The sequence below is a fragment of the Diuraphis noxia genome, unplaced genomic scaffold, assembly GCF_037042655.1.
Source record: "Diuraphis noxia isolate RWA-SAM2 unplaced genomic scaffold, SU_Dnox_SAM2 contig0003, whole genome shotgun sequence".
In the NCBI taxonomy this organism is placed as follows: domain Eukaryota; kingdom Metazoa; phylum Arthropoda; class Insecta; order Hemiptera; family Aphididae; genus Diuraphis; species Diuraphis noxia.
The window spans coordinates 72936910-72964158 of NW_028301713.1; the positions used below are offsets into that span (position 1 = coordinate 72936910).

A 27249-nucleotide genomic window follows, 5' to 3' on the forward strand; every position below is an offset into this window, starting at 1 on the left:
AAAAATGCCTTTAAAAAAAGAAAGAAATTAAAAATTTGATTTATATCCTTCCTTAACAAGAGTGGCACTGAAAAAATTTTAATCACTGCATCCCCACCTGCTGGGCACATTTACTGGGTAAATGATGCATTTTCAATAAATAAGAAATAACTAATAAGTATATTCAATAAATGAAAAATGTTTCCGGAGCATATCATTTTTATGACAAAGCCACAAAATACATTGTGTTCAATACATTGTAGCAATCGTAAAAACAAACGAATCGAAAAAAAGTGATAGGTGTAAAATTGTTCTGCTGAAAAATAGAAAAATGTACACGTACCCGTCAAAGCGTAGGATGTATTGTTGATTTTTTCAAAGTGACTATTATTTGGATTGTTGAGGAGAAAACATGAATTTTCTCCCGCGATATTTGTAGACCAATCATAATATTTTACAGCCGTTTGTTATACATTATACGGTATAAAAGAAAAAGAATCTTTTAACCATTTGTATCGTCACTGAGTACTACATCTGTCGCGTCGGGTAGAAACAAAACGAGCTCAAAACTAATGTGTGTTTGTCTATGGGAAATTTCTCGATGGTCACTATATCGTTAGGTGGACTGTATTCAAGTTGTTTGCTTTTACGATGCTCTTACAGTCTTGCCTATATGGCTATATCCTATGTACATAACGATATAAAACGTATACAGATATATTTGAACTTAAAACTATACTAATATTATCAGCGCTAATAAATATCGTATTGTAGGTAAGTACGTATATTTTTACCCGATTATAAAATTTTTATAATGCCAAAATTGTATATTTTTTTAAATTTAGTGAAAATCATATATTTTTGAATGGTCGTAATTTCATATACATCAATAATAATTTCTATAAGATCAAAAAGCGTAGAATGTGTGAAGCTCACAAAGTATGATGATAAATGTATAGCTGCTTAGTTATTCTTAACAATCTTAACACTAAAAATAAATCAACCTGTGAAATAAAATGTATATAAATTAATTAATAATAAACTAATTTAGACTAACCTAAGAAAATGCCATATTAGATAGTAAAATAAGTCATTGCTGAATATCTTCAATAAATAATAATTATCAATATACCGACGAATTCAACAATAAAACAAAATTAAATGAATAAAACCTACTGAGGAATTTTAATAGTTTGAGTAAAAGTATAGAACTTGTACGTTATTGAACATTTATATATATACATATATAACTCGGTCCAACAAACGATCATAAAAAGCATTAACATAAAATCAAATGGGTTCATACAGTAGTGTGCATACGTATGCGGTTAAATTCACTCGGGCCATTCCGATGTAAAAAATACAACAATGATTATATATATATATACATTTACTGAATTCTAAAATTATATTAGGTTATTTTAATATTGTGACGTCGATAACAAGTTAAAAGTTCTCACTCATTGTGGTGGTCCTTATACAGTGTGCGTACAATATTCTATCTGCTTTCAACAATTTATTTTTATATATAACGTATCACGATATTACTCCTTGTTATTTTTATCCTTCACCGACGTATATAATATAGAATATGATTTGGTCAAATTTTTGGGGAGTAGGTATAATAAATATTTTAAACAGCAAACAGATTTGCATAACTACGCCCAAATGAATGTTTTAAATATTTTTGCCATTTCATTTATCAATCATATTGTCTATCGTACAATAATACACAACGATAAAATATATAAACAATATAAATTACCTAGTAGAAAATTAATATATCTATAACTGCAAAACCTAAAAATGTAGTTAACTTTAGTACTACAGTATATTGCCCACCTATTGAATAAACATATTTAATTGTTTCCACGATCAGATTGCAGGTTGGGACAAAGATAAAAACTAATTGTTTCTAAAAACAGTTCAAAATAGAATTCTTATTTATGATTTTTTAATAAATAAAATAGTATTCCAAAATTACAAGCCATACAATAATAATGCTCGCTAAATGTATACATTTGGTATGGAACTTGGGAGTCATTTGAGTGGGCCAAGCCCCATTCAGTCTAATACAAACACATTATGATACAAATTAGCAACAATCAGACTTACGGATTAAACTTTCATCAAAAATTCGCCTCTGCCACGTGCGTGTTTACTGTTTAGAACGGATGTGTAAAACATTTTTTTCTCGGAAATGTATTTGACCCAGTGATATATTATTGTGCGTGTAATACTGCTGTGCAATAATATATGATGAATATAAACTTCCAGTTCATATAAAAATTCGTAAAACGAGTGTCTATTAAAGTGTTCGACAAAGAATGATATATTATACGAGATAAACGATGGAAAAACTTTATGATAAACAAAATATAAACCATCCAACTACAAGAATAATTTCTATGGATTAAAATGTGAATATCATAAATAATAATATACACAATACGATATCTGATAATGGAACAACTAGCTTAGCTTTATTTGTCAATCTTTTACTCGCGTTGAAAGCGGTCACTGCTGTTATAACGCATGCACGTTTAGTTCTGTGTCTGTTCACGCATTGTTTTATGCTATTTATTATCGTCAACAAAGCATTGAACTACAGACCTGCGGGACCGAACTCGTAAAGGTCCGTGTAACTATATATATATATATATATATATATATATATATATATTATTATATATACATACATATTTGTAGGTATTAGGCAAGTGTGATGACTGCGGTGATGGTTAACTGGCCGGTTGCTAGGAAACCGGAAAAGGAGTGTAATAATAATAATAGAGTACTTATCTCGGTCTAAGTAACCACGTAAGCGGGTAAGATGAATAGAGAACGTAGAGGACTGCAGGTGTCTCGTTGATGACGTCACAATAAAACGCGAGCGATTATGTACTCGTAGACCGTAGTGTGGTTTAGATGTGGAGATAACAAATCGATTCTATAAAATATCTCGAGTTGTAGAGACACTGACTGCCTCAGATTCCTGACATCAGGTACGTTTTACGTGTATCTGCAGGTAAAGTAAAAACGTCGCAACTTACATAAAAAAAATCTAGACATTATTCTAAAAACGTGTTTTATTTGATACAACTTTCGTTTAAAGCAAACTTAATTTTCATTCCGTTATTAACTTGATCTTCATTCGTCCATCGATTACTTTCTATATAAACGGTATTATACAGGGTGATTTTTTTTATGTATGCTCATCCCATTAGTAATTCGTTATTCAAATTTTGATTATTAGAATTTGTAAGTTTACATTAAAGACCATATATTTTCTGATTTCTGATAATATTTAATGAAAATAATTATTCATTGGTCGATTTTCTTGACAATTTGGATGTATCTAAATCTATTCTAATGAATTTCTGTGTTATTAAAATATATATACCTACTACAAAAAATTATCCTTGAAAAATGGTTTTACAAATTTATAATTTTAATTTAATATTAAAATATAATGTATTTATTATACAACGACTATATTATTTATATTGATAGTCATTACCATAATATTCAAATTATCTAAGCATCAATACATACATCTTTAGTTCCTAAAAGTGTGGAGAAAATTAATAAAAAACATTTTTACGCAAAATTCCAATAAGTTCATAATTTATCAACTAGAAATTATACATAGTCATATTATTATTTTAGATTCTGAAAAAAGTGATGAATGTATTGATCAATTTCAAACTTTGGGGGTGGTTTCCGATGTAAAAGTGAATATTATTGGTGCATTATAAAAGTAAAAAGTAAACATTTTCCAACAGTTAGTTGACAAAAAAATCGAGAAAACAAAAAAAAAAATGACAGAAAAAATTTTTACGCAAAACCATTTTTCGACCAAATCGATTTTTTCATATGGTTGTAATTCCAAAACTAATCACTTGAAATACTTGAAATTTTTACCAAATGTTTATGTTAGTGTTATCTATATACAGTTTAATTTTTGACTTTTTTGAGTTATTTATAGACCACTGAAATTTTCAATTTAATTTTTTTCAGAATTTTTTTTTGAAGTGCCAGTAAAAAAATTTTGGACAACCAAAAAAACTTGAAAATTTAATACAAGGTTCCTTACGAGTTATTCTTATTTTAGCTAAAAAAAATTTAAAATTCAAGTCACAATTTTTTTTTTAATTTAGATTGGAATTTTCTTTACATTATTTAATTTTCAAAATGTTTTGACTTTTTTTGAGATATTTATAGACAACTGAAATTTTCAATTTTTCTAAAAATTTTTTTTTGAAGTGTCGATAAAATTTTTTTGGCCCAATCAAAATACTTGAAAATTTAATACAAAGTTCCTTATAAGTTATTATTATAGTGATTAAAAAATTATAAAAATACATAGGCACAATTTTTTTTTATTAGCATTTGAAGTTCAAATATTGACAAAAATTCGTCAACAACATGAATATTTTTTTTTTGTGTCTGTCATCACGTTTTAGGGCAGTAAAAGTGGTTCGATTTTTGACTTCAGTACCTTTTTCGATCAGAAAGTGAATCTAGTTGGTATTATTTAAAAATTCTTGATATTTTTCTATATAATCGGGATAAACAAACTAAAAGTTAAGGGAAAAACAGGAAATTTTACGTTCAATCAGTTTTCGACAAAATTGATTTTGATTTTTGATGTAACTTTAAAACAAATGACCATTGATACATAAAATTTTCACTGAATGTTTATATAAGTATATTCTATCTACCATGAAATTTTCAAAAATGTTTGATTTAATTCGAACTATTCATAGGTATATGCAATTTTCGATCATCATTAGTTATTTTAAAACTAAATTCGATAAAAATTTATTTTTTGAGTAGAAAATCTTGAAGTTTTTTTCCGAGGCTCTTAACATATTGTTACAATAGCAGTTGAAAAATAAAAGAAATTCATAGTCACAATTTTTTTTTTATAAGCATTTAAATTTTAAATTTTGACAAAATACGTAAACATCACAAAAATTCGCAAATTGTTTTTAGCTAGAAATTCATGAAAAATTTTCTTTTTAAATCTAAGATTTGAAAATTTAATACAAGATTCCTTACAAATTTGTCAATCTTTATCACAAAATAAATGTCCACCGGAGATTCAAATTAAATTTTTATTAGCATTTGAATTTCAAATATTGACAAAAATTCGTCAAAGCCATGAATTTTTGCGAATTATTTTGTAGTTCAAAATTCATAATATTGTTTGTATTTATATTTAAGGTTATAAAATTCAACACTAAGTTTTCCATAAGTTTTGCTTCAAATATCTATAGAGAAAATTTGAAGCGTCATTACAGGAAAAATGTTTTGAGCGTTTGAGTTTTAAATTTTTATGATATCGCGTAACGATAACGATTTATCCTCAAAGCAGGTATATGTATATCTTTGATAATATAAGGTATTATGAATTATGATTGCTACATAATAACTACATTTATTGATTAACCATGCCTTATGCAAAATGCGTCTTAATTGAAAAATAAAATATTTGTTTCAAAATAGAATATATGAGAATATTTAAATATAATATATCCTAGACTGACAAATCATCTCCGTTCAGAATCGTTTTTCGTATACAATGATACCTATCATTGCATTCAAATTTAACCTACCCTAGTCAGAGGTCCACCCCAGTGGACTAATAATACTAATAATTTTTATTATTTAAGTAGTATAATGATATCAGATTTTTAGCAATTCGTTTTATATTTTACGATTGTAACATTTAATATAATATAATAGTAATCACAATTTTACAACCGTGACTTGCCCGGAGAACAAGTGCCACCATCCCCCACTCAGGGGCATGGCAGAAACCTACGGGTGCCCAATAGAAATTATTCCAAAACTCTCACCCACGTGTAAAACCAACCTACAGTTCCATAAAAACCTACAGTACTACCCCCCTCCCAATGGCCTTAGTTGCCGCGGGATAATTAAAAAAAAAAAAAAAAAAATAGCAAACACATAATATTATGAAATGTGTGTTTAATATTATACTTCTGAAAACGTGTTTTTCAGAAACAATGTATATAATATTTACGTAATGCATATTTTGATGGATTTAAGGAATTTGAAACCAAGCAGTATAATATATCATCGCAACTATGACAACTACGACACAAGCCACACAACAAATGTGTGTAATGCTTAAGCTATTTTTTCATATTATATAATAATATAATACATATTTGTTTTTTCTTTCTTAAGATGTCTGATGTTTTAACATTAATGAAACCACTTTAATTAATCATAGTTAAAGAAAAGAAAAAACCATGTTTTCTAGAAATACATAATTTATCACTGCAATATTAAAAATTATATTATTATTATCTAATTTCTTTGTTTTATGTTTTTCAAAGTTTTAAAATGATATTCAATTCCGTTTTAAATATTCATATATGGTGAAGCAAAAAAAATTTGTGTTGATGTGAATTTTTTTTAGGTTTTTCCTCTAAACTTTTTTTGAATGATATAATAACTGTATTTGTAAATTCAGTTACAAAACTGAAACTGAAATTCATACCACGCAATGAGGTTTCTATAATGTTCACAATATGATGAAAACTGTTTTTAAGACCATAACCATATAAATGAAGTTATACAAAACAAGTAGAAAAATGTCAAATTTGAATTAGCTTTATTTTTAAAATTTGTTAAGATTTTAAATCGTATACTAATTATTTTCAATAATTTATATCAATATTATAATATCAAATTGTATGGTTGACTTCGATCAATCAAAACGTTTTGATTTTGTCTAGTAATCATCATCAGGACTTAGTGTGTTTTTAATAAATTTCATTTCGATTCCATAATTGAATAAAACTATTTCATACATAATGTATATTCATGAAACAGACAATGCAAGTTGTCGATTAAAAATGTAAATATTGATACATAAGAAAATGAGAAAGAAACAACATTAGAGAAGAACACAAAAAACTTGATGTTAGGCTTTTTTTATCGTTTGTCTTATATTATAAAAATATAAATACTAAAAATAAATTTAAGTTGAATCCACTCAAAATGTACTATAATAATATTATAATATCACAAAAATACTAAATTTGTTATCAATTAGTTTATATTTTAATAAAATAACAGTTTCATAATTTACTTAGAGCCATTCTGTGTGTTGTTCGAAACATTTATTTACTCCTATGCTTAACTATTCCACAGAACTTCAACAATATGTTGGCATTTACAGGCCAAAGTCTAAAGTTTAATTTTCTGTTTGTTTGATATCTATTGAAATGTAAAAGTTGCTGTTTCCGAATTTTAAAACAGTATACTAATATAGATATATTTTATTTTTTATAAGAAATTGCGTCATTGGTTCATACGCAATGGTATTCCAATCACCACGGTTTTATTAAAATATAAAACGCGATCCATAACGACTAAGATACGTTATGAATTCAGTCAGTTTTAACTTTAAACTGAATAGATTACCCCTCATATTTTAAACTTATGTACAATATGTGTTAGTGTGATTCGATAATAACCGTAGGTGGTGTAACGAAAACGTTACAAATTGCACATCACATACACGACTTTAATCATAGAATTAATCAGTAGAAACGTTTAGTATATTATATGCTATAATAGATTATATTATTGTGTATGATAATATTATTGTAATATTTTATACTCACAAATAAATGTTATTTATATTATATCATTTAGACTGCAGGATGTTTAGACATGACGTACCTAATAAAAGTCATTTATTTTTTGTTTTAACATAAGTGTATATTATTCGGTAATTTTAATATGATTATTTTCCAAAAAAAAAAAAAAAACAATAACAATCTTTGGTGTGCATAATATTTTAGTCTTTCATAGTTTTTTCGATAATAGATATCTACTTTTATTTTATGATAAAATGCACGTTTTTGATATAATTACTTTTAACATTATATTTTCTTTTTCTGTATCTGTGTATATTGTACAGAATTTTTTTATTTTATTACTATTGATAATAACTGCCTTGGTGACTTTGAAAGTTGGCTACAAGAAATTTAACATAATAATTATATTATAGAATAATTTTTTTGTTCTAAAATGAATCATGTAACTATAGTATTAGAAAAAAGAATACATACGTATACAATTAATAGCAATATGCATTATGGGTGAATATTTTATATGTACAGACTTTTTTTTAGCGATACCATAATATTTTAGTGCTATTTATATTCTATGGGTTCATTCTATGATTTTATTAGCTTAGAACTTATTACTAACAAAAAAAAGTAATTTGCGCGATACATTGAAGTTATTGATAATTTATAAGTTTTTAGAATAAGAGGCTTAGCGTTAAATCTATATCGTATATTATATCAAACCATTTTGCTTAAAAATAAAAAAATAAACTTTTTTATAGCAGCAACCGCTATACGTTCTAATTTCAGTGGATATAAAATGTAAAATAAGAGAACTTTTTTTTTATTATCCGATATAAATGTGTAATATACTAGTGTGGAATGTTAAAATACTTAAATAAAGTAAATATCTAAACAAATTGTATCGTTTTATTTGACATCGAGTAAAATATACGTATCCATCATTTCTTAATTAGAAGAATGAGATTTTTCTGTCAAAGTATGAGTTTGCAGACATTTTACTATTCAAACTCTATGTTAACTTTCTAGTATCATCAAAAAATCTATTTTACTATATTTATAACTTATAAACATATTTTACGTATACGTTTATAAAAACGATTTTCTTCATTATTTTTGTCAATGGTAGAAAAAAAGTTTAGTTAAAGCTTGACTTTTGATTGTTATTATTTATTATGTTTGGAGTTTTATAAAAGATTTAATTTTTCTAATCATGTTCAATGGTTACATAACATAACATAGGAACAGGTTCTGTATATACGCATGTTATATGAAAATATTAAATACCATGTAAAATATTATTTTATTGTATTGTTATTATTTTACTGATTAAGAGTAATATTTTTCTGGAGAGATTAATTCCCAGACCTACATTAAAGAAAACTGATTATTTTATTTTTATTATTATTCCATTGATTAGGTGCTTCTCTTATTTATTTAATTTAATTTATAATTATTTGTTTTAAATATTTTTATAATTAATAATAATTCCATTTTATACAACTAGATAACCGTATTGCAAAATATTCGGTATTAATAAATAATAATGAAAATTTAAAATATTTTATTACGATTTTTGATGTCAATCTACACAAAAAATATACATGCACCAATAACTGTAATATCGTTTATAACTTGTAAGTATACATATACATTATATAACCCTAATTTAATTTGTATTTGGCGTAAATTTGGTTATTTAGCGTTACTCAATTCGATAAAATCGAGTTTTTTTAATTTAGAATATTTCCAAGGTTTTTATGGGTGAGTGAGATTCGAATTAATTTGAGTGTAAGCTACAATATTTTAAAATGTCTGATTTTATAAAGAATTATAAAATAGACACTTTTCATAATTTCAGCTATTACTAGTAGATGCAAATCTTTATGTTAAAAATAAGCTAAATATGCGTGCCCAATGTTAGTCCTTTCAAATATTATAAAAAAACTACATTACTAAAGTCTAGTGATTAATGTTCTTGACATTTCTTGTTTTGTTTTTTTTTTTTTAACACTGAGATATTTTGGGATTATTTTGTAAATACCACACCTGTCGTCACACTAAACCAAACATTTAATATATATCCATGTTATAGTATATAGGAATGTTTTAAGCAGAAATACATTTTCTACACATAGTGTGCAATTTTAATAGTTAAAAATTTTAGTTTAAAACATTTTCTAAATCTATGTGTCTTTAACAATTTATTTTATTTTGGCGGAAGCCTATTAATCATTAGTTAATACTAGAACGACGGCGTGTGTGCGCGTTCTGCTCTTACACGAATATTTTACCAAAGTATCGCATCGTATTGTTTGGCTTCAGAACACGTTAGTGATGACTGAAACCAACCATTCCGCCTGATCAGGAACGTGGGCACAACTATTAGTATGCTCTTATTTGTTTTTGAAGGTGTATTGTATTTTAGGCTATTCAATATTGAACATTGTACTAAATCATTTTGTATAAAAATACATTTGTTTTTCGTTTTTAGTTAATCACAAACTCTACGCATACAATATTATAGCTCCAAATACTTAGACTATGAATAAAGTATTAATTGTTTGACATTTTATGACGAAAATTGGATCAAAATAATTTCCCAAATACAGCGGCTTCTAATTTAAAACAATATTATAGCACTGAAACACATCCAGTCTAGGCTTATTTTGTATGGTATCTATAGAATAATAATTATTGCAGTTCAACATAATTCGTTATAAATAGTTGGAAATTGAGAAAGTAAATTTACAAAACAAAAAGATATGGAAATATTATAACATTTAACTATAGTTATAATACACAATAATGTATTAACAATTTATTTGTATGATGTAAGTTTAAGATGAATTATTGAGTAATTGCGTGTAAGAGTTTATTTGAATTTTGACATAAGCATCAATTGTTTCTCAAGAACAACATCAAAAGAAAACACTGAAGCAATTTACAAATTTTTCCACTACGTTATTAATTTATATCACAAATTGTAAATATTCGTAAATACTTTATTTCTGTTCACATATGTCACTATCAGCCCCTCAATATGTTGAAGCCTTCTTTTAAATTAAAAAAAAAAACCCTAAATATACAAAACAGTTAACTTTAGTGTACAAATTTAATAATACTTATATTGAATCACATTATTATTACGACAGGGGACAGGGAAAAGTCTGAGAGTAACAGATAACTGAAAAGCTTAAATAATTTTGCGACTAAAAAGAGATTACAATAATATGGCGTAGTCTCTAATTCCTGTTTCGCGAATCTTACAGACGAAGGTCTTACAAGTTATAATAGAAATTTAAGCATTATTGATTTTTGATGAGTGGACTACGGGTTTGAAATATAACATACGGTTCATTATTTTGGTGTTACCTACGTTTTAGGCTCGTGTGTCTCTGCTGATTATATAATCTTCTTTTCATGATATTAGGGTTCGTATTTTTTATTATATAATTTTTTTTTTTTTCAACCCAACAATTAAAGTAAGTATGTTTTACTACAATTCTAAGCAAAAATTTTCAGTAAATGTACCTATATCAATATTACTTTTTAGTTAGTACTTATGTATTATACTTGGAAAACATGTCTATGGTTCGTCTGGACCCGTATAACCTATTCCTACTTTTACACCAGCCGTATAAAAATTCATATTGAATCAACTCAATGAAAGTACATGTTACATATTATTATTATATACTACATATTTTTATGTGAATACTAAAAAAAATATTTATAACTGTATAAAAACAATGATAACCGAGGCTTCATATAGGTACCTACTATATTATAACCACGGTTCATTTTTATCTGAAAATTCATTACCTAGGTATTCCACATAAAACTAGTTAACTATATGATTATATTATAAAGCATATGACAACAAAACAACATAATTTATATTAAATATATGTAGATATTTATAATATTCCTGATTATTTAAAACACCATTATTTTTTCATTTTACTTTATTGTATGTGGTTGAAATCTGTTTTATTAATACTGTTTTGAAGTTTTGGGAGTGTCTTACGATTAATTTTATAACGATGTTACTTATCGAACATATTAACATACCTATTTATAGATGTCTGCAATTCCAATTTTTATCAATATTAATTTTAAAAAAACTAATAATAATCGAAAATTGCATATATATATAAATACTTAAGTCGAAAATTTTTGAAAATTGCGTGGTGGATAAAATATACTTATATAAACATTCAGTGAAAATTTCATGTATCTATGGTCATTTGTTTTAAAGTTACATCAAAAATCAAAATAAATTTTGTCGAAAACTGATTGAACGTAAAATTTCCTGTTTTTCCCTTAACTTTTAGTTTGTTTATCCCGATTATATCTAAAAAAGTCAAAATATTTTGAAAATTAAATAATGTAAAGAAAATTCCAATCTTAATAACTTGTGAAATTTTTAAGTACCTATGATTTATACTTTTTGAATAATAAAAAATATTTAAAATCGTTTCAGGATAAATCGTTATCGTTACGCTATTTCGTAAAAATTTAAAATTCAAACGCACTTAAAATTTTTCCTATAATGACGCTTCGAGTTTTCTCTATAGCTACTTGAACGAAAACTTATGGAAAACTTAGTGTTGTATTTTTAATCCATAGTTATAAACGCAAAAAATGTTATGATTTTTCAACTTCATACTTACTTGCAAATTTTCGCGTTTTCGACAGATTTCGTAAAATTTTGAACTATAAACGCTTATAAAAAAAAATCGTGACTTACGGTTTTTAATTTTTTTTTAGCTACAATAAGAACAACTCATAAGGAACCTTGTATTTTCAAGTTTTTTTGGTCGTTCAACATTTTTTTACCGTCACTTCAAAAAAAACATCGAAAATGTCAGTGGTCTATAAATAGTATATTTTGTTTTTATAGTATATTTTGTTTTATTATACAATCTGTAAATATATTTTTACAATGAGTATAAGTGTTGATAGGTCTATAAATAACTCAAAAAAATTCAAAAAATTAACTGTATATAGATATCACTAACATATACATTTGGTGAAAATTTCAAGTATTTCAAGTGATTAGTTTTGGAATTACAACCATATAAAAAAATCGATTTGGTCGAAAAATGGTTTTGCGTAAAAATTTTTTCTGTCATTTTTTTTTTTTGTTTTCTCGATTTTTTTGTCAACTAACTGTTGGAAAATTTTTACTTTTGACCTTTATAATGCACCAAGGATATTCAATTTTACATCGGAAACCACCCGCAAAGTTTGAAATTGAAGCATTATTTCGACTAGATATGCTGTACACAGACACAATAAAAAAAACACACATCATTGTAAACTCAATACATTTATCACTTCCTTCAGAATCTAAAATGTGTAGTCATTACACAAATAATATTGTGTAGAACAGATTTTTGGTTAATTTAGATTGATAATTAGTTATGGTATTCTGTCTATTATGTGTACAATACACATTTCAAGATTTTATATTGTATATAGACCTGTAAATACCATTTTCTGGTAATGTTTCTATTTCACAACAATTTTATAAAATATCAAATAAGAAATAAAAATTATTTATTTTCCAAAAATTTTACAGGATTATCATATATTTTATGATACAAAATATTGGTTTAGAATTTATACAATTTATTATTATTAGCACTTGTATATTTCTCCAAAGTATATTTTGACATAACATTTCAATGATACTATTAAGTATGGACAAATGCAGGATAAAACATGAATGTATGCAAAGGTTTTTGATGTAAATTTAAAAAAAATAACAAAATTGGAATAACTACAATAATATTTTCCTTTAATTTTCCAATAACTTTATAAATAATAAATAATTAATATTCGTAAAAAATCGAATTTAATTAATTAACAAAAAGTAATAATAATAATTTACCATTAAAGTTATTGTTATCATAAAATATTTTATCGAATAACTATTAAAAAAAAAAAATTATCTACTTAGTTTTATTTGTTCCATAAATAAGTGTGGTTTTTATATGATACGCACGTCGTATAATATTGGCAAATTAGTATAAGATGCCTATTATTAAAATATATTATTATGATTTTTAAGTTAAAATTATTGTTGTTTCGTTCAATTGGTGTCAATTAAAACTTACTAACTAATGAAAATAAGTAAAAAACATTCTAAAGGTGGTAAACCTTAACTATTATTTGGTCTATATTTAGAAGAGGAAAGAATTAAAAATATATTATTATAATAATAATATGTAAAGCCAAGAGAAATGTAGTTTAATATGATTAAATTAATTTAATAATATTGTTATGTATCATTATGTCTATTCTATTATGTTTAATAATAATATACCATATTATATTATATTGCTTTAGTCGATCACACACAAAATATTGAGTTTTTAACCATGATAATGACCGTTTTAAAATGTAATTTCTTTATAACATATATTATAATATAATATATGTATATAATAGATAGTATAAAATAAGTATTAATAAGATTATGTTTAATGATAATAACGTATTTCAAAAACAATCAAATGTATATAGAAAGGTGGGAAAACATTTTTTTTCTAAAACAAATTAGCATAAGCCAAGTGGTTACAATTAAACAATACAAACTTAACAGGTTTCGTCTTACTAACTCGAATAATAATGTTAAAACAATAATGTATTTGATGGATTCATTAATTGATCCCTTCGCATATTTTTTTTTCATATAATGAACATCTATAGTGCATACGATTTTCGTTCAAACCGTTTAACTTTTACTATTCTAGTTTATTTTTATTATTATTATAATTTTTTTTAAATTCCATTAAATCAACAGCTTAGATTGTTAATGTTAAAATTGTACGTGATGCAAACACACGATAATATTATGTTTAAGTATGTTTTCTCCGATTTGTGTTCATTGGAATTCCTGTTGTTTTTGTTTCACCGAGTGCAAGTTTACATTTCTCCGAAAATTCCAGCAAAGGTTTTTCTCAGATTTTTCATTGTGTCTTCAGTGTCGTCCAGTTGTCCTTTGTTTTGTTGCACCGGAACTGCAGCTGCAGCTGAAACGATGGAGCCTTGACGGCTCAAGTTTGCTTTCACTGGTTGGCTAGACTGGTGGCTGCTGGTCACGCTACTCTCTGAAACTACAAATTTCACATTGTGCTATAGATATTTCATTCTAACAGCCCCTAACATGCATTTTTAAACTAAATTATAAATTAATGTAAATTAATCCGGGATCTCATCAGTAGGTACTTACTTATTAGTTTATTTTATAATAATTTTAACGTAAATTCTTACATTTAATTTTTAATTTTCACAAAAACTACTCGAAATATTGGTTATACAACTTCTCTTACTGTTATTCGCCTTTATAAAATATTAGTTATATAAATCACCATATAATAAGCTTAAACCACATGCACATGCACATGTATTGCGGTTTAATATAAAAATATACATTTTGTTAGAGTACAGATACCTACTGAAAAATGAATTATGTAGGTATTAGTGTATTTCCAAACAATTGTCTCATTTTTCCCGGAATGATAGGGTAAGTGGCAAACATTGACACTTAAATTTCATATCTATGATGGTGGAATAATTGCCCGTATCATACCGGACTTTTTCTCCTTTTTGTTAAAAAAGACGCTTGCTCCACATGCTTTACCAGTCTAAAAATAGCAAGTGGCCAGATCTTACGAAGCAGAAGTTATAAAGGTACACATAGATGGTACTCATTATTTTTTATTAAGAAATAAGCTATTTATATTATACTAATATTATTGTTTAAGATATGGTGACTGGGTAGGTAGGTCAATTAGTAATTTTTATTTAAATTAATGAAATATATTATAATTTTTTTTCCTGGGGACCCAAATAGCTCGGACCTCGGGACCATAAAAATTGCTGATACATTCCTATACCTTTTTGATAAACCATTTATTAGTAATTTATAAATGCCTATAAAGCTGTTTTAAAAAAAATAAATATTTTGGCTAAATAGGTATCATTAACTAGCTCGTCTTACTCAAAGAATCTCGTCTCGCAGGAATAGCTGGTGGTTCTTCTTCTTGTGTTTGGTTGACTGCTTGGAGACCCATATTTGCCAATACTTGTGTCTAGCGTAATACATATTTTATATTAATGAGCATTCAACATTTAATGAAACTTAATAAAAATTCACCGAGGAATCGATCAGTATGTTAGTTGTTATTTGGATGATGTTTGGATGATTGATTATTGGATGTTAATTGGAGTATGTATTATGTATAATGTATATTATGTGTGTGTTAGTATTATATTGTCATTTAATTCTATTCATTTTAGTGACAACAATCTAACGTAATAGTTATACAAAAAAGTACGTAAACGTTCTTAAAGGTGTAATGGAATATATATTTGGTATCTAGAACTGGACGTAACACCTATTTCCTTTCATTAGAACAAATTGTGTGTTGTTATTGTTGATATTTTATTAATATAAGAGTAAATTGGTTTACTATGAAAGAGTCTCGTATATTTTTTAAGTGTATTATGAGCATTATATAATTTTAATATTTTAGATAGATAACTATTACTCAATTTCAATGAAGCTTTTTAGATACAGATAATAATATTCTTACCTTTAAGCTTTAAGTTTGATAATACGTAGATCAATTCAATCTAATATTAAAAAAATAACTAATAGATCACTCTTATAGTTATAATAACAACATAAATGGGTTTTGCCGATTACAAATTGTCTATGTTGTACATATTATGTGAAGTGAATAAAACACTTCATTCTTCTCTGATGTTCTTTTAACGACTTAAAAATTCAATATTCCTAGATGAATTTAATATAACATTATCAAATAAACGTTAAGATACTTCTAATTTTTCCATGATCAAATCGAATATATGTTTCCTGTCTTCTTCTTGTTGATTTCCCAGCAAGGATAATGCAGAGTCGTTGACGCTAATGATTTGCTCTATTCCATCTTTGGAGACAACTACCTCCAACGACAAAATGTCCAGACCTCCAAAAAGTTCTGCCACAGAATCCAGCCAAAATTTGTATCTTTCTAGAACTTCGGTTTCTTCCAACATCGCCGAACCAACACATGATTTCCAATTGCCTGAGACACTTTTACGCCTGAAAAGCAATTTAAAAAGCAATTATTGAATCGGTGTCCTGAGAACAAAAGTGCAAAACGTATTTCTGTTTACATCAACGCTCTATAATGAGGTCCGATTTTAGTCAGATGAAGATCGTATTTACTATCGACAAATGGTTCAGTGGTGCAATACGTTGAAGCAACAGATACAATTGATGTCATGTCCTGGAAGTCGGAATTATTTTCGACTTTAATTTTTCCCACGCCTCCGTGAGCGTGCCCAACTTTAAGAACCACTGGCAGTTGATTGGCCACCGACTGAAACGCAATATTATAAATCATTATTTATACATTGTAACACTTATGTGCCAAAATGTTTAATTTTGATGTACCATTTCGCCGGAGCTTGGGTAGAAAGTCTGTTCAATCAACGGAAAGTTTTCCTTGCCTAATTTTTTTTGAAGTTGCACCAATTGTCCATACACCCATGGCTTATCCTGAAAACGTTAGTAACTTATTAGCAATAACTAAACATTTTTAATTGCGACTAAAATACATTATAGTATAATATATAATTCAATTATTATAATATAATAATTACAAATATTTCAAAATATTACGATATAGAACAGCGTAGTGTAGTTTAAAAATATAGTACATTTTCTAGAAGTTGAATTTTAATTTTAATTTATTAATTAGGGTTTTATTATTTGTAAATGAAAGTTGTATGAATGTATAATTCCTTTTTAAAAAAAATATTATACTATAAAATAAAACCACATTAATAATCTAAATTCACATTATTTCTTCAATGCATGAATGTATAAATCAAATACACACTTATACGATTCGGTATTTTTTAAGCCATTGATTCTCGAGAACTTATAGGAGTAAATAATTTTCAACCATTGAAAAATGTTCTATATTTAAAAGATTTTTACCATAAGTGATACTTATAATCAAGGCTGTGAATAAAATTGCATATTTACTAGCGTGAATTAGTTCACTAAAAAAAGTATGCTTTTAAAATACGTAAAAACACGTGCGTTATTGTAAAATAAAAAATAATTAAATAAATAAATAAACTTTTAAATAAATCTTTATTGAAATACAAAATAATTAATAACAATATTATGATTTGATGGACTATGGTTTCAATTTTAAACTATTATAAAGTACCTATAGGTAACGTATAAATTAAAAATAAATTCGCAAATAATACACTATAATATATAATGTCTTGGTATTAATGTAAAATAAATATGATCATTAAATTCATTTTATTGATTTAAGATAAAAGTAAATATGCAAGTTTACGATAAACACACATTTTCGCAGTCCCGCTTATAATATTTATGACGACGTGATGAGTGATAACACTACGTAGCGACAAGTGCTGACTTGTCGGCGTCGGTAAGGGTTTACGCACCTGAAAGTTATACAATGAATGTAATGAATTGATGCTGGGAACGCCACCGATGTTCAATCCCAATAAGACGTTTCGGTAATCTTTGCTGGCGTCCCTGACGCTTTGTCGGCACAGGAAGAAATCCGGTCTGAACGAACGGACCACCCGGGAACCGGAAGGCGAGAGCACAGCCATGCTTACAGTACATCCTTTTTCAGCGCTCGCAGTCACCGTCAGGTCCTTGATGTCAGCTTGCTCGACGTGTATTTCGAAATCACCAAAGAACCGTTTGCCCCGGAAGTATCTAGCCCTGCCCCAAAACCATTAAATATGTCGTATGGGTAAACCGTACAAACTAACGCCTCACCATTCGAAGTTTTCGTCATCCACCACGAGTATCGTCAACAAACGGTCTTTGTTCACTCTTTGCTGTCTTCGTGTTGCTGCCGCATCTGTTTACATAAGTAAATGTTTAGAACAAAACGCAAACAATAATGTTATTAATATTAAAGATGAGACTTGTGAAAACGTTAATTGTTAATGAAAATTATTTAAAGATAACTACGCTATATTATGCACCACATCGCCTGCTTTTTAAGTGTTTTCAGGTACTCATGAAGTTTCGTACTTTGTATACATTTAAATATCAAAGTGACTTACAATCGGTACAGTGGTAAAGTACGTGGTGGTATCTATAACGGTGGTTATAGAAAAATAAAATTGCAAAAAGATTTAACACACGATGGGGTTTAGAAATCTATAGTACCTATTGGCACATAAGAACCAGATTTTTTCACCGTTAAAACGTAAAAGATTAAATTTTATACTTCTATAATTCATTGTTTAATCTGCTCAAGCAATTTATTAGAGTTCGAAAAAAATAAACACAATCAATTATTTATTTTTTAATGATGAAAATTTGATATTTTAAACAGGACTGTAAGACTATTGTAAACCTAGTGGTCTCTACTTGTCTGTGCAAATATGATTTAAGCTAATAGTGAACGGATGACTTATACCATGAATATCATACCACTCGATTATACTCATATTTATGAATAATAATAACACATCATAACAATAGGTATTATTTAAATTTAAAACTGCAGGCATGTTTTTTGAATTATTTGTATCGTTTCTTCGCTTAAGTTTAATAGATAGAGTGTCTAGAAATGTATTGTAATAAGTTATAAAAGATTCACGTGCACAGCCTCAAAATAATCGAATGCCAATTTTGGCCACGGCTTCTACGTACAAAAATGTCACTGTAATATATTGTCTGGAACACAATATAATATTATTATCTCACAGCACGATAATATTGCGGAGAGATGTTCACTGGTAACGTTATACGTAAAATCAAAAATCCTGATAGTACTCAAAATGAATGAACGATGTTATTATTTATTGGATTAAATCGAGCTCTTCTCGAGAAAGAATTTTTATATCTAAATTCTCATAATGTATGCGCTCGTTATATTATGGGGTATTGATCTGTCTGGAAGAAGACGAAATTTAATAAACCATTAAAGTACAACGGTATAAGTTGTCAACTTAAAGTGTGATAATTAATTATTAGCCAACCACTTGACAATAATACGTCGTAGTAATAATTAATCCTATCTAGTGGTAGAGTGTTTTAACCGTCTGGACAAGGGTCAAGATGTATCCGTATACAATTATTTACCCATGTCTATATGTATAGGTGATATTAGCCATACAAGACACGTTCGTATTTTATTATTAATATGCAAACACTGAAACATTTCTTGTATATTAATCTACTATAATGTGTAGTATTGATCACGAGAACGACACTGAATCGCTACATATGCAAATACATGATATAATTAATTTATGAGGTATTTCGAACTTTTAGTGAGTTGGGTTATGTTTAGGATAAAATATGTTACTATCAAAGTATAAGGGTACCTTTTATAAAGGTAGCAACTAACATTATTTCAGATGCCAATCGATTGGATATGCATACAACAATAATGCGGCACAGAGATAGTTTTTGACGTTTCCACATAAATAATAATAACTCCATTAAAAGTAATTAACGATATAGAAAGTAATTAAATGGGAGCTAAATTATAGAAAAAATATATGAATGAAAAAAATTAAAAGTATACATTAAAATTACTAAAGTATGCAACAAATTTTTCAACTTTCAAAACTATAATATACGAAACTTTATTTATTTGACGAAAAAAAACATTTTGTTTTCTCAATCAGTGATATGAGTAAATAAATAAAACTTCGAGAAGATTTTACGCTAAACCCCGTAGAAAACCAATGTTACATGCAGTGAAAATTTGGTAAGTTTTCTACTGAAACGTCGAATTACAAGTTGAAATAAAAAATCGTTTTCCCGGACTGTTGGAATGAATCACGAATATAATAGTAACTATAGTCATATTATACATATATATATATATGATATTGCATTTCGATTAGCAATATTATAATTAATAACAATTAACGTTTAGAGTGTTTAGAACTTAAAAATTGTCTACAGCGAAAAATGCAAATAAACGTCTCACCCCCAACCCCATCTAACAGTAATAATACAAGACATTATATTGATGTATAACTTCAATACATTATTGAATTAATGTAACATAAAAATAACAAATTTTTTGAAAGTTGAGTTTATTTACTGGTATTGGTCATCATATTGGACGTTGGTCAACAAAAACCAAAGGTCAGTTGTATTTTTATCGTACGAAAATATTCTTCAGGAAAGCTCGGCGTTCACGTCACTCCGAGAGACAAACATAATAATGACATTAAACTATTATACGGACTATAATATATAATAATATATGCAGGTACTCACACTTGATGTCGTTGCTTATCGAGCTAGCCTTCTCCTTGGCCGCGTCCGTCAGCGATTGGACGCGCTGCAGAATCGAGTCTCTCGTCTTGGCCGGACTGGTCGGCGCGCTAATCGTCCGGTTGCCTGGCTGCTGGAATTCCAGTCGCATGTCAGCTGCTTCAGACGCGGGCGTGGCGGCTTGCGAATGAGAAGGTTTGGACGCGTACTGCCGCTGTTGGGCCCGCTGTTGTGACTGCGGCCCGGATGCCGGCGGCCGATCGGTGGGAGCCATCGACGGGTCTGCATCGTCTGCTTCCGAGGACAGGTCTCCCGAGGAGAACCTGAAAACCACAGACGTGTTCAGACGTGTTCGGAATATTATACCGCGCGATATAGCTGTAATACTCAGTAATAGTATAATAGCAGGTGTCCGCGGTTTTCACATCGTCTCGAAATCTACAACTTGTTGTCGATGTTTTCGTGAAACTAACAATTAATTAATATACACAATATAGGTCAGTCGTCTGTATGCCGGCGACACTAAATAATCTGTCGTCGACCATCATAATAAATTATGGGCGAGAGGAGGATTGTGAACTTCCAGGTTTGCAATCGCTGATCTCAATACTGTCACAGTGTCACATCGGAAATGCGATGCCAACAGAGATAATAATATTATTAGGTATCGATCTGAATGTGGCAAAATTACCGGAGAAAAAAATCTAAAGAAAATATATTTATTTTTTTAATTTGTCTCCAGACGGTTACGAAAACGGTTCGATGGCGTAAAATACGTTTAATCAATCTTAAACTATTATAACAAGCTCACCATATCTGTTTTTATAATAACCGTAGGTACAGAAATATACACACCATAAGAATTTGTCTTTTAGCAGTAGGTACAACTATTTTTCATGCATTCATTTTCATTAATTTTCCATTGTTTACGGGTAAATATTATATTATTTACCAATAACCTACATATTATGGGGGGTACGTCGGTTGTCAGTGCTAACAGAGATTTGGGTCGGAGAATCTAGGAAATGCCCTTTACATAAATCAATGTTTTTGAAGTGGCATATTTTATCCATAACTTTTAGCGCAAATATTATCATAAATTCATAATACACTATTATACCTACTGCAGTATAACACATTGGAGGTGAAAGGTGATATATTTGCTCAAATGAAACTTTTGAATTCAAGATATGTGGAGTGTTATGGTTTATGATTATACAAACTACAGAGAAACACCGTTTTGAAAATCTGAAAAATTAAATAACGTCTGTACCATAATATAATATTTAAAAAGTACTAAATTACCAGACATTAATCATTACTCATAAACCTATCGTTGCGTCTCGGTATTACTACGGATTATTAAATCTGTAATTTAAGCATCGTTATTGTTTTTATTTACGTTTAATTTATAAAACCAATAAATTTGTTTCTCGTTCATCAATCGTAAAATATTTCATGAAATTTGTACATAAGAATTCAACCAAACAATTGGACGAGCAACGCAAACGGGTGATTTACATAATCATTGTTTAAGTCGATCTTTTTTTGCCTTAATATATTTTTTACGCTTTCTTAAAACTTGAGCTCTGACATTAATTGGCAGTGAATTAGTGACGTTTCGGTCACTTCCATGCCATTATCATGCTCAAAAGTTATTTATGAATGGTACACTATAAATTATTTGATATGGGTTTAACACCAATTCACATGATGCGTTGTACGGCTTCTCATGGTATTTATGATTTAATAAATATTATATTTTCATTACTTGCCGTTCGTTTGAATTTCAAATACACGTTTGTGATAAGTTATTTGCATAACTCTAAATATTTGAACGTTTAAAAAAAATATTCTACACGTGAATATTATTAAACTTTTTTATGGTATTTTTATATAAATGAAAAACTAACTTCACTTACCTAAATAAATAAGTGATTTTTTGGTTTTAGGAATAATAAATATAGATTAAATCTATAGGTAGTCTTTGGAAAATTCAAAGAAAGTTATTAATATTGAATACAATACTATATTTAAACAAATTAATATCGAATACTTAAATAACAAAAATACAATTTTATGTTAATATTTACTAATTTAAGAAGAATTAAATCACAACCAACAAAAAAAATTAAATTACGAAATAAAATTTACAAATACTTTGTTAATATTTGTTCAATTCACCATAGACATTAACTATAGTTTTTCCAATAATCGTAATGCAACATTTATGTGGTTGTAACATCTACGAATATATTATACATAAATCCAGTAATTTGAATAAAATGGTTTTAATAATAAGTTAAGTCGTTTTGAAACTACGAGAATAAAACTTAAAACTCTTAAAACAATTTAAAAACATTTCTTTCTTCGTAGATTACGTATTTATTTACAGAGTATCAGAAATGTGTAGGTATTGATTTAATACTCATTCAATGAAATTTTCAAATTTTCAGATAAATAAATTATCTTTCCTCCTCATTAAGTTTTTGTGGGTACGAGAAGTTTATTTTTTTAACGCCAATAAATAATATATAGTTGGTTTATGAAGGGAATGGGCTGGACATAATGTATTACAAACAAAAACCACAGCCCATCACAGACTGGTCACCCGTGCAAGATTTACAAAACGCTTTTATGGTTTAATTTATATACTAATCGTTGTTTGACCAATACATTATATATTAATAAACATATAGTAGTAATTCCTGAAACGTGTTTAAATCTTAAAACTCATTACACGCAGCCGTTATTGTAGTCTGTAGATATAGGTGCTAGGACTATACATAAATTAATTTCGCGAACGATAGTAAAATAAAGTGCATGCTGTATAGGTACTGTTTTAAATGGTTTTAATTTCGAGACTACGTTTAATAATATTGGAACAATGGTACCAGGTAACTACGTCAAAAACGATAATGATAGTACTGCTTTTGGATCCGTATATTATTATGTTTTATATAAACAATGTAGATACCCTTTTTTGTATTTCACAATCAACCTTTGGGTGTTAACCAACGTCCAACCATTCTTAAAACAATAAAAAAACGAAAACCAATCGATGTAAAAACGTGAACGATATGATATTATAACTTTATGCAGGGCGATTCTTTTATCAAACAACACTTATATGGTGTTTGTGTGTAAATACCACCTAACATACACCTATAACACACAAACACCACCCAAAACCACCCAACATTGGGAGGCTATATCTTGTTTAGATATTAACTAACGGATTAACGAACAATTTAAATTTAAACGTGAAAATTCATTGAAAAAATAGCCTTTTTAGTTTATGAAATTTGTATAGATTGTCATTTGAAAATCAAAAGTTGATAATGGTTAACCTGATAAATATAAGGGTGAAAATATTTAAAAAAAATATATAGTTCTAGAACAAGATGGTTCTAAAATTTTGAAAAAAAAAAATTTGAAAAAAGTCAATAGTTTTTGAAATAATGAGTGTTGTTTGATAAAAGAATCACCCTGTATATAATTACGTAAAAGATTTGATTTAATTATTCAAAAATTATTATTTCTCGTTGTGCAGATGTGATTATTTCGTATATTCGTATATTATGTTTATAGAACCTTGAAACTTGTAGCCTTGTAAACTTGTATATAATTGTCACTGCTGCAGTATTCAGAATATTTAACTTTTTTATTTTAAGCACACACACACACCCCTTTTAGTACAATTTACAAATAAGAATAATAAAATTAAAATAAAGAAAAATCAAGAACAAAAATATAATATAGAAAAAAGTATTATATAGTATATTACAACAAAAGCTAAAATTTACAAGATCAAAAAAAATTACAAAATGCTGACTTATGAAGAGCGGAGGTTAATATGAAAAGTGAGGTCTGAATTGGAATTTGACATCATACGTCCTTTAGGCTCATTGAACAAATAATTGGTGGTACACAGAAGGATATTATATAATATATTATCCAATGGTAGGTCGAATGGAGGCAGATAAAATATATTAAAATTAAAATAAACACATATTGACTACCGATATTGTTTTATATCAGCGCCTATGTCATATACAATACTCATGTGCAAATTTCTTTTTATTTATAAAAATATCAAAAGTATGATTTTATACAAGTTTCAATTCAGGAACTCGTTAAAAGAAAACTATACCTATTGGCTATTGTAAAAATATATACATCGTCTTACAGTAAAAAAAAATGTGAATCTATATAATAAATATATTTTTTTAATGGATAAAGTTTTATGTGGTCTTTCGGTCTTTCTAAAATACTTATTCAACTAAGAAGACGTAGTCACAATTAAAAATTAAATGTATTAGTAATTATATGAAAAAAAAAAACTACAAAAGCCTCACATAATCAACGACTAAAAAGTAATATGTTATCATAACTACAATTTCAAAGTTACAATGCGACATTTGCTAAAAATTACCTTCGTTTCAAATAATTGACATTGGTGGTGAAAGACTGTTTGAACGTTGAGAATGGAATTTTGACTGATTATTTGAACACGGGTTTGTATGAATAAGAGCTAAGTGTGCTCTTGTAAAAAGACTGAAATTAAAAGGGATTTTTTGGTAAGCAAAAATAATATTAACAACAACAATGTATTATTAACTATAATTAATCACATTTTACTACACATCAATTTTTTACCTTGCTTTATATTTAATGGCAAGTATTAGGTTTTTTTTTATGTCAGGATACGGGGGAAAATTTTGGATGTGCAAAACTCTCGTATATAAATAGGCGTCGACTGCACTTACACGCGTTTTTCACTCTGTCGGCGATGGTGGGCGATCGATAGGTCCACCGACAGACGCTACGTGCCAGCCGAGCGACCGTTAACCCCTGGTGGTGGTTTTCCGAACAATTATGGAATACGGGTGAACAGTGAGCGTAGTACGTGCACATTACACAGTGCGTACAGTACGCAGTCCCCGGGACGGCGTGCAGAGGGTGACTTTTAGAAAATCCATACAGCCGAAGGGAAATCGAATGGCCACTATTATATAAGACGAGGTGGGTGCATGTGCCTTTGGCGGAAAACCAAAAACGGCGCGGAAGGGGTGCATGGGTTGTGCATGTACCTATATAAGACGGAAAAATAAAAAGCAAAATCAGAGTGAAACGACGGTGACCCTCGATCTCCCTATCTCTACGAACACACACGCCCATGACTACGTCATTTAAAATGGATATACTTCATTATATACCGGCTGATCCTTTTAAAGCTGGAAGTCAGCCTAGATTTCGTTATTATGCTGACTGACTTAAAAACAAAAATTGTTCAGTAAATTGTTCGTCATCATAGCAAATTGTGCCAAAATCGGTGCGAAATAATAACCTCAATATTAATGAATCGATCCGACAAAGTACTGTGTTGAATTATCAACATCGTATACGTTCGGTTAGCACCTATGCTTATACCTTCATGATGTTATAGCTTCTGCTACATGTAAATTAATGAGTTGAAAACCTTTTAAATGGCATACTTGAGAGTGATCAGAACAAATCGGAGTCCCGACTTTAATTATCTGGTGATATCTCGTTAAATATTATAAGCGATTCAAAATTGTATTTTTCGTTTTTAAATTCTGAAAAATGTGCGTTTGAATTTTAAATTTTTACGAAATAGCGTAACGATAACGATTTATCCTCAAACGATTTTAAACATTTGTTATTATTATTCAAAAAGTATAAGTCGTAGATACTTGAAAATTTTACCAGTTATTTAAATTGGCAATTCCTTCACATGATATAATTTTCAAAATATTTTGACTTTTTTGAGATATTTATAGACAACTGAAATTTTCAATTTTTCTGAAAGTTTTTTTTTTTAAGTGTCGATAACACTTTTTTGGCCCAATCAAAATACTTGAAAATTCAATAAAAAGTTCCTCAAAAGTTATTCTTATAATGATTAAAAAATTATAAGAATACATAGGCACAATTTTTTTTATTAGCATTTTAAGTTCAAATATTGACTTAATACGTAAAAATTACGGCAATTTTCAAATTATCTTAGATAGAAATTCATAAAAGTTTTTCTTTTTAGATCAAAGATTTGAAAACTAAATACAAGGCTCCTAACACATTGTAACAATAGCAGTAGAAAAATATTAAAAATACATAGGCACAATTTTTTTTTATAAGCATTTAAAATTCAAATTTTGACTAAATACGTAAAAATTACGGCAATGTTCAAATTATTTTAGATAGAAATTCATAAAAGTTTTTCTTTTTAATTATAAGATTTGAAAATTTAATGCAAGGCACCTAAAATATTTTTACATAACC

The 27249-nt window shown here is 27.8% G+C and overlaps 1 protein-coding gene across 2 annotated transcripts; it reads right to left on the minus strand.

The window, feature by feature from the left end:
* Window positions 1–14086: 14086 nt before the first annotated feature.
* Syn (synapsin) lies at window positions 14087–25764 on the minus strand. Of its 2 annotated transcripts, none has more exons than XM_015509252.2 (10): window positions 25606–25764; window positions 25382–25503; window positions 20950–21269; window positions 18475–18559; window positions 18129–18417; window positions 17092–17196; window positions 16812–17017; window positions 16473–16737; window positions 15631–15721; window positions 14087–14743 (listed from the first exon to the last, which is right to left on the minus strand). In XM_015509252.2, the coding sequence occupies exons 3-10, from the start codon at window positions 21218–21220 to the stop codon at window positions 14553–14555; spliced, it is 1503 nt and encodes a 500-aa protein (XP_015364738.1). In that variant the 5' UTR covers window positions 21221–21269; window positions 25382–25503; window positions 25606–25764; the 3' UTR covers window positions 14087–14552. The 2 variants fall into 2 exon arrangements, with proteins under 2 accessions (XP_015364738.1, XP_089079240.1); XM_089223114.1 differs by having other exon boundaries at window positions 25581–25730.
* Window positions 25765–27249: the final 1485 nt, after the last annotated feature.

Bases quoted from the DNA above. Each gene is read 5' to 3' on its own strand.
- Syn (XM_015509252.2), bottom strand. From the start codon at position 21,220: ATGGCTCCCACCGATCGGCCGCCGGCATCCGGGCCGCAGTCACAACAG. The intron at 18,418-18,474 runs GTGAGGCGTTAG...GTTTTGGGGCAG, and splicing joins GATGACGAAAACTTCGAATG to GGCTAGATACTTCCGGGGCA. The intron at 16,738-16,811 runs GTAAACAGAAAT...ATTGCTTTTCAG, and splicing joins CCTCATTATAGAGCGTTGAT to GCGTAAAAGTGTCTCAGGCA.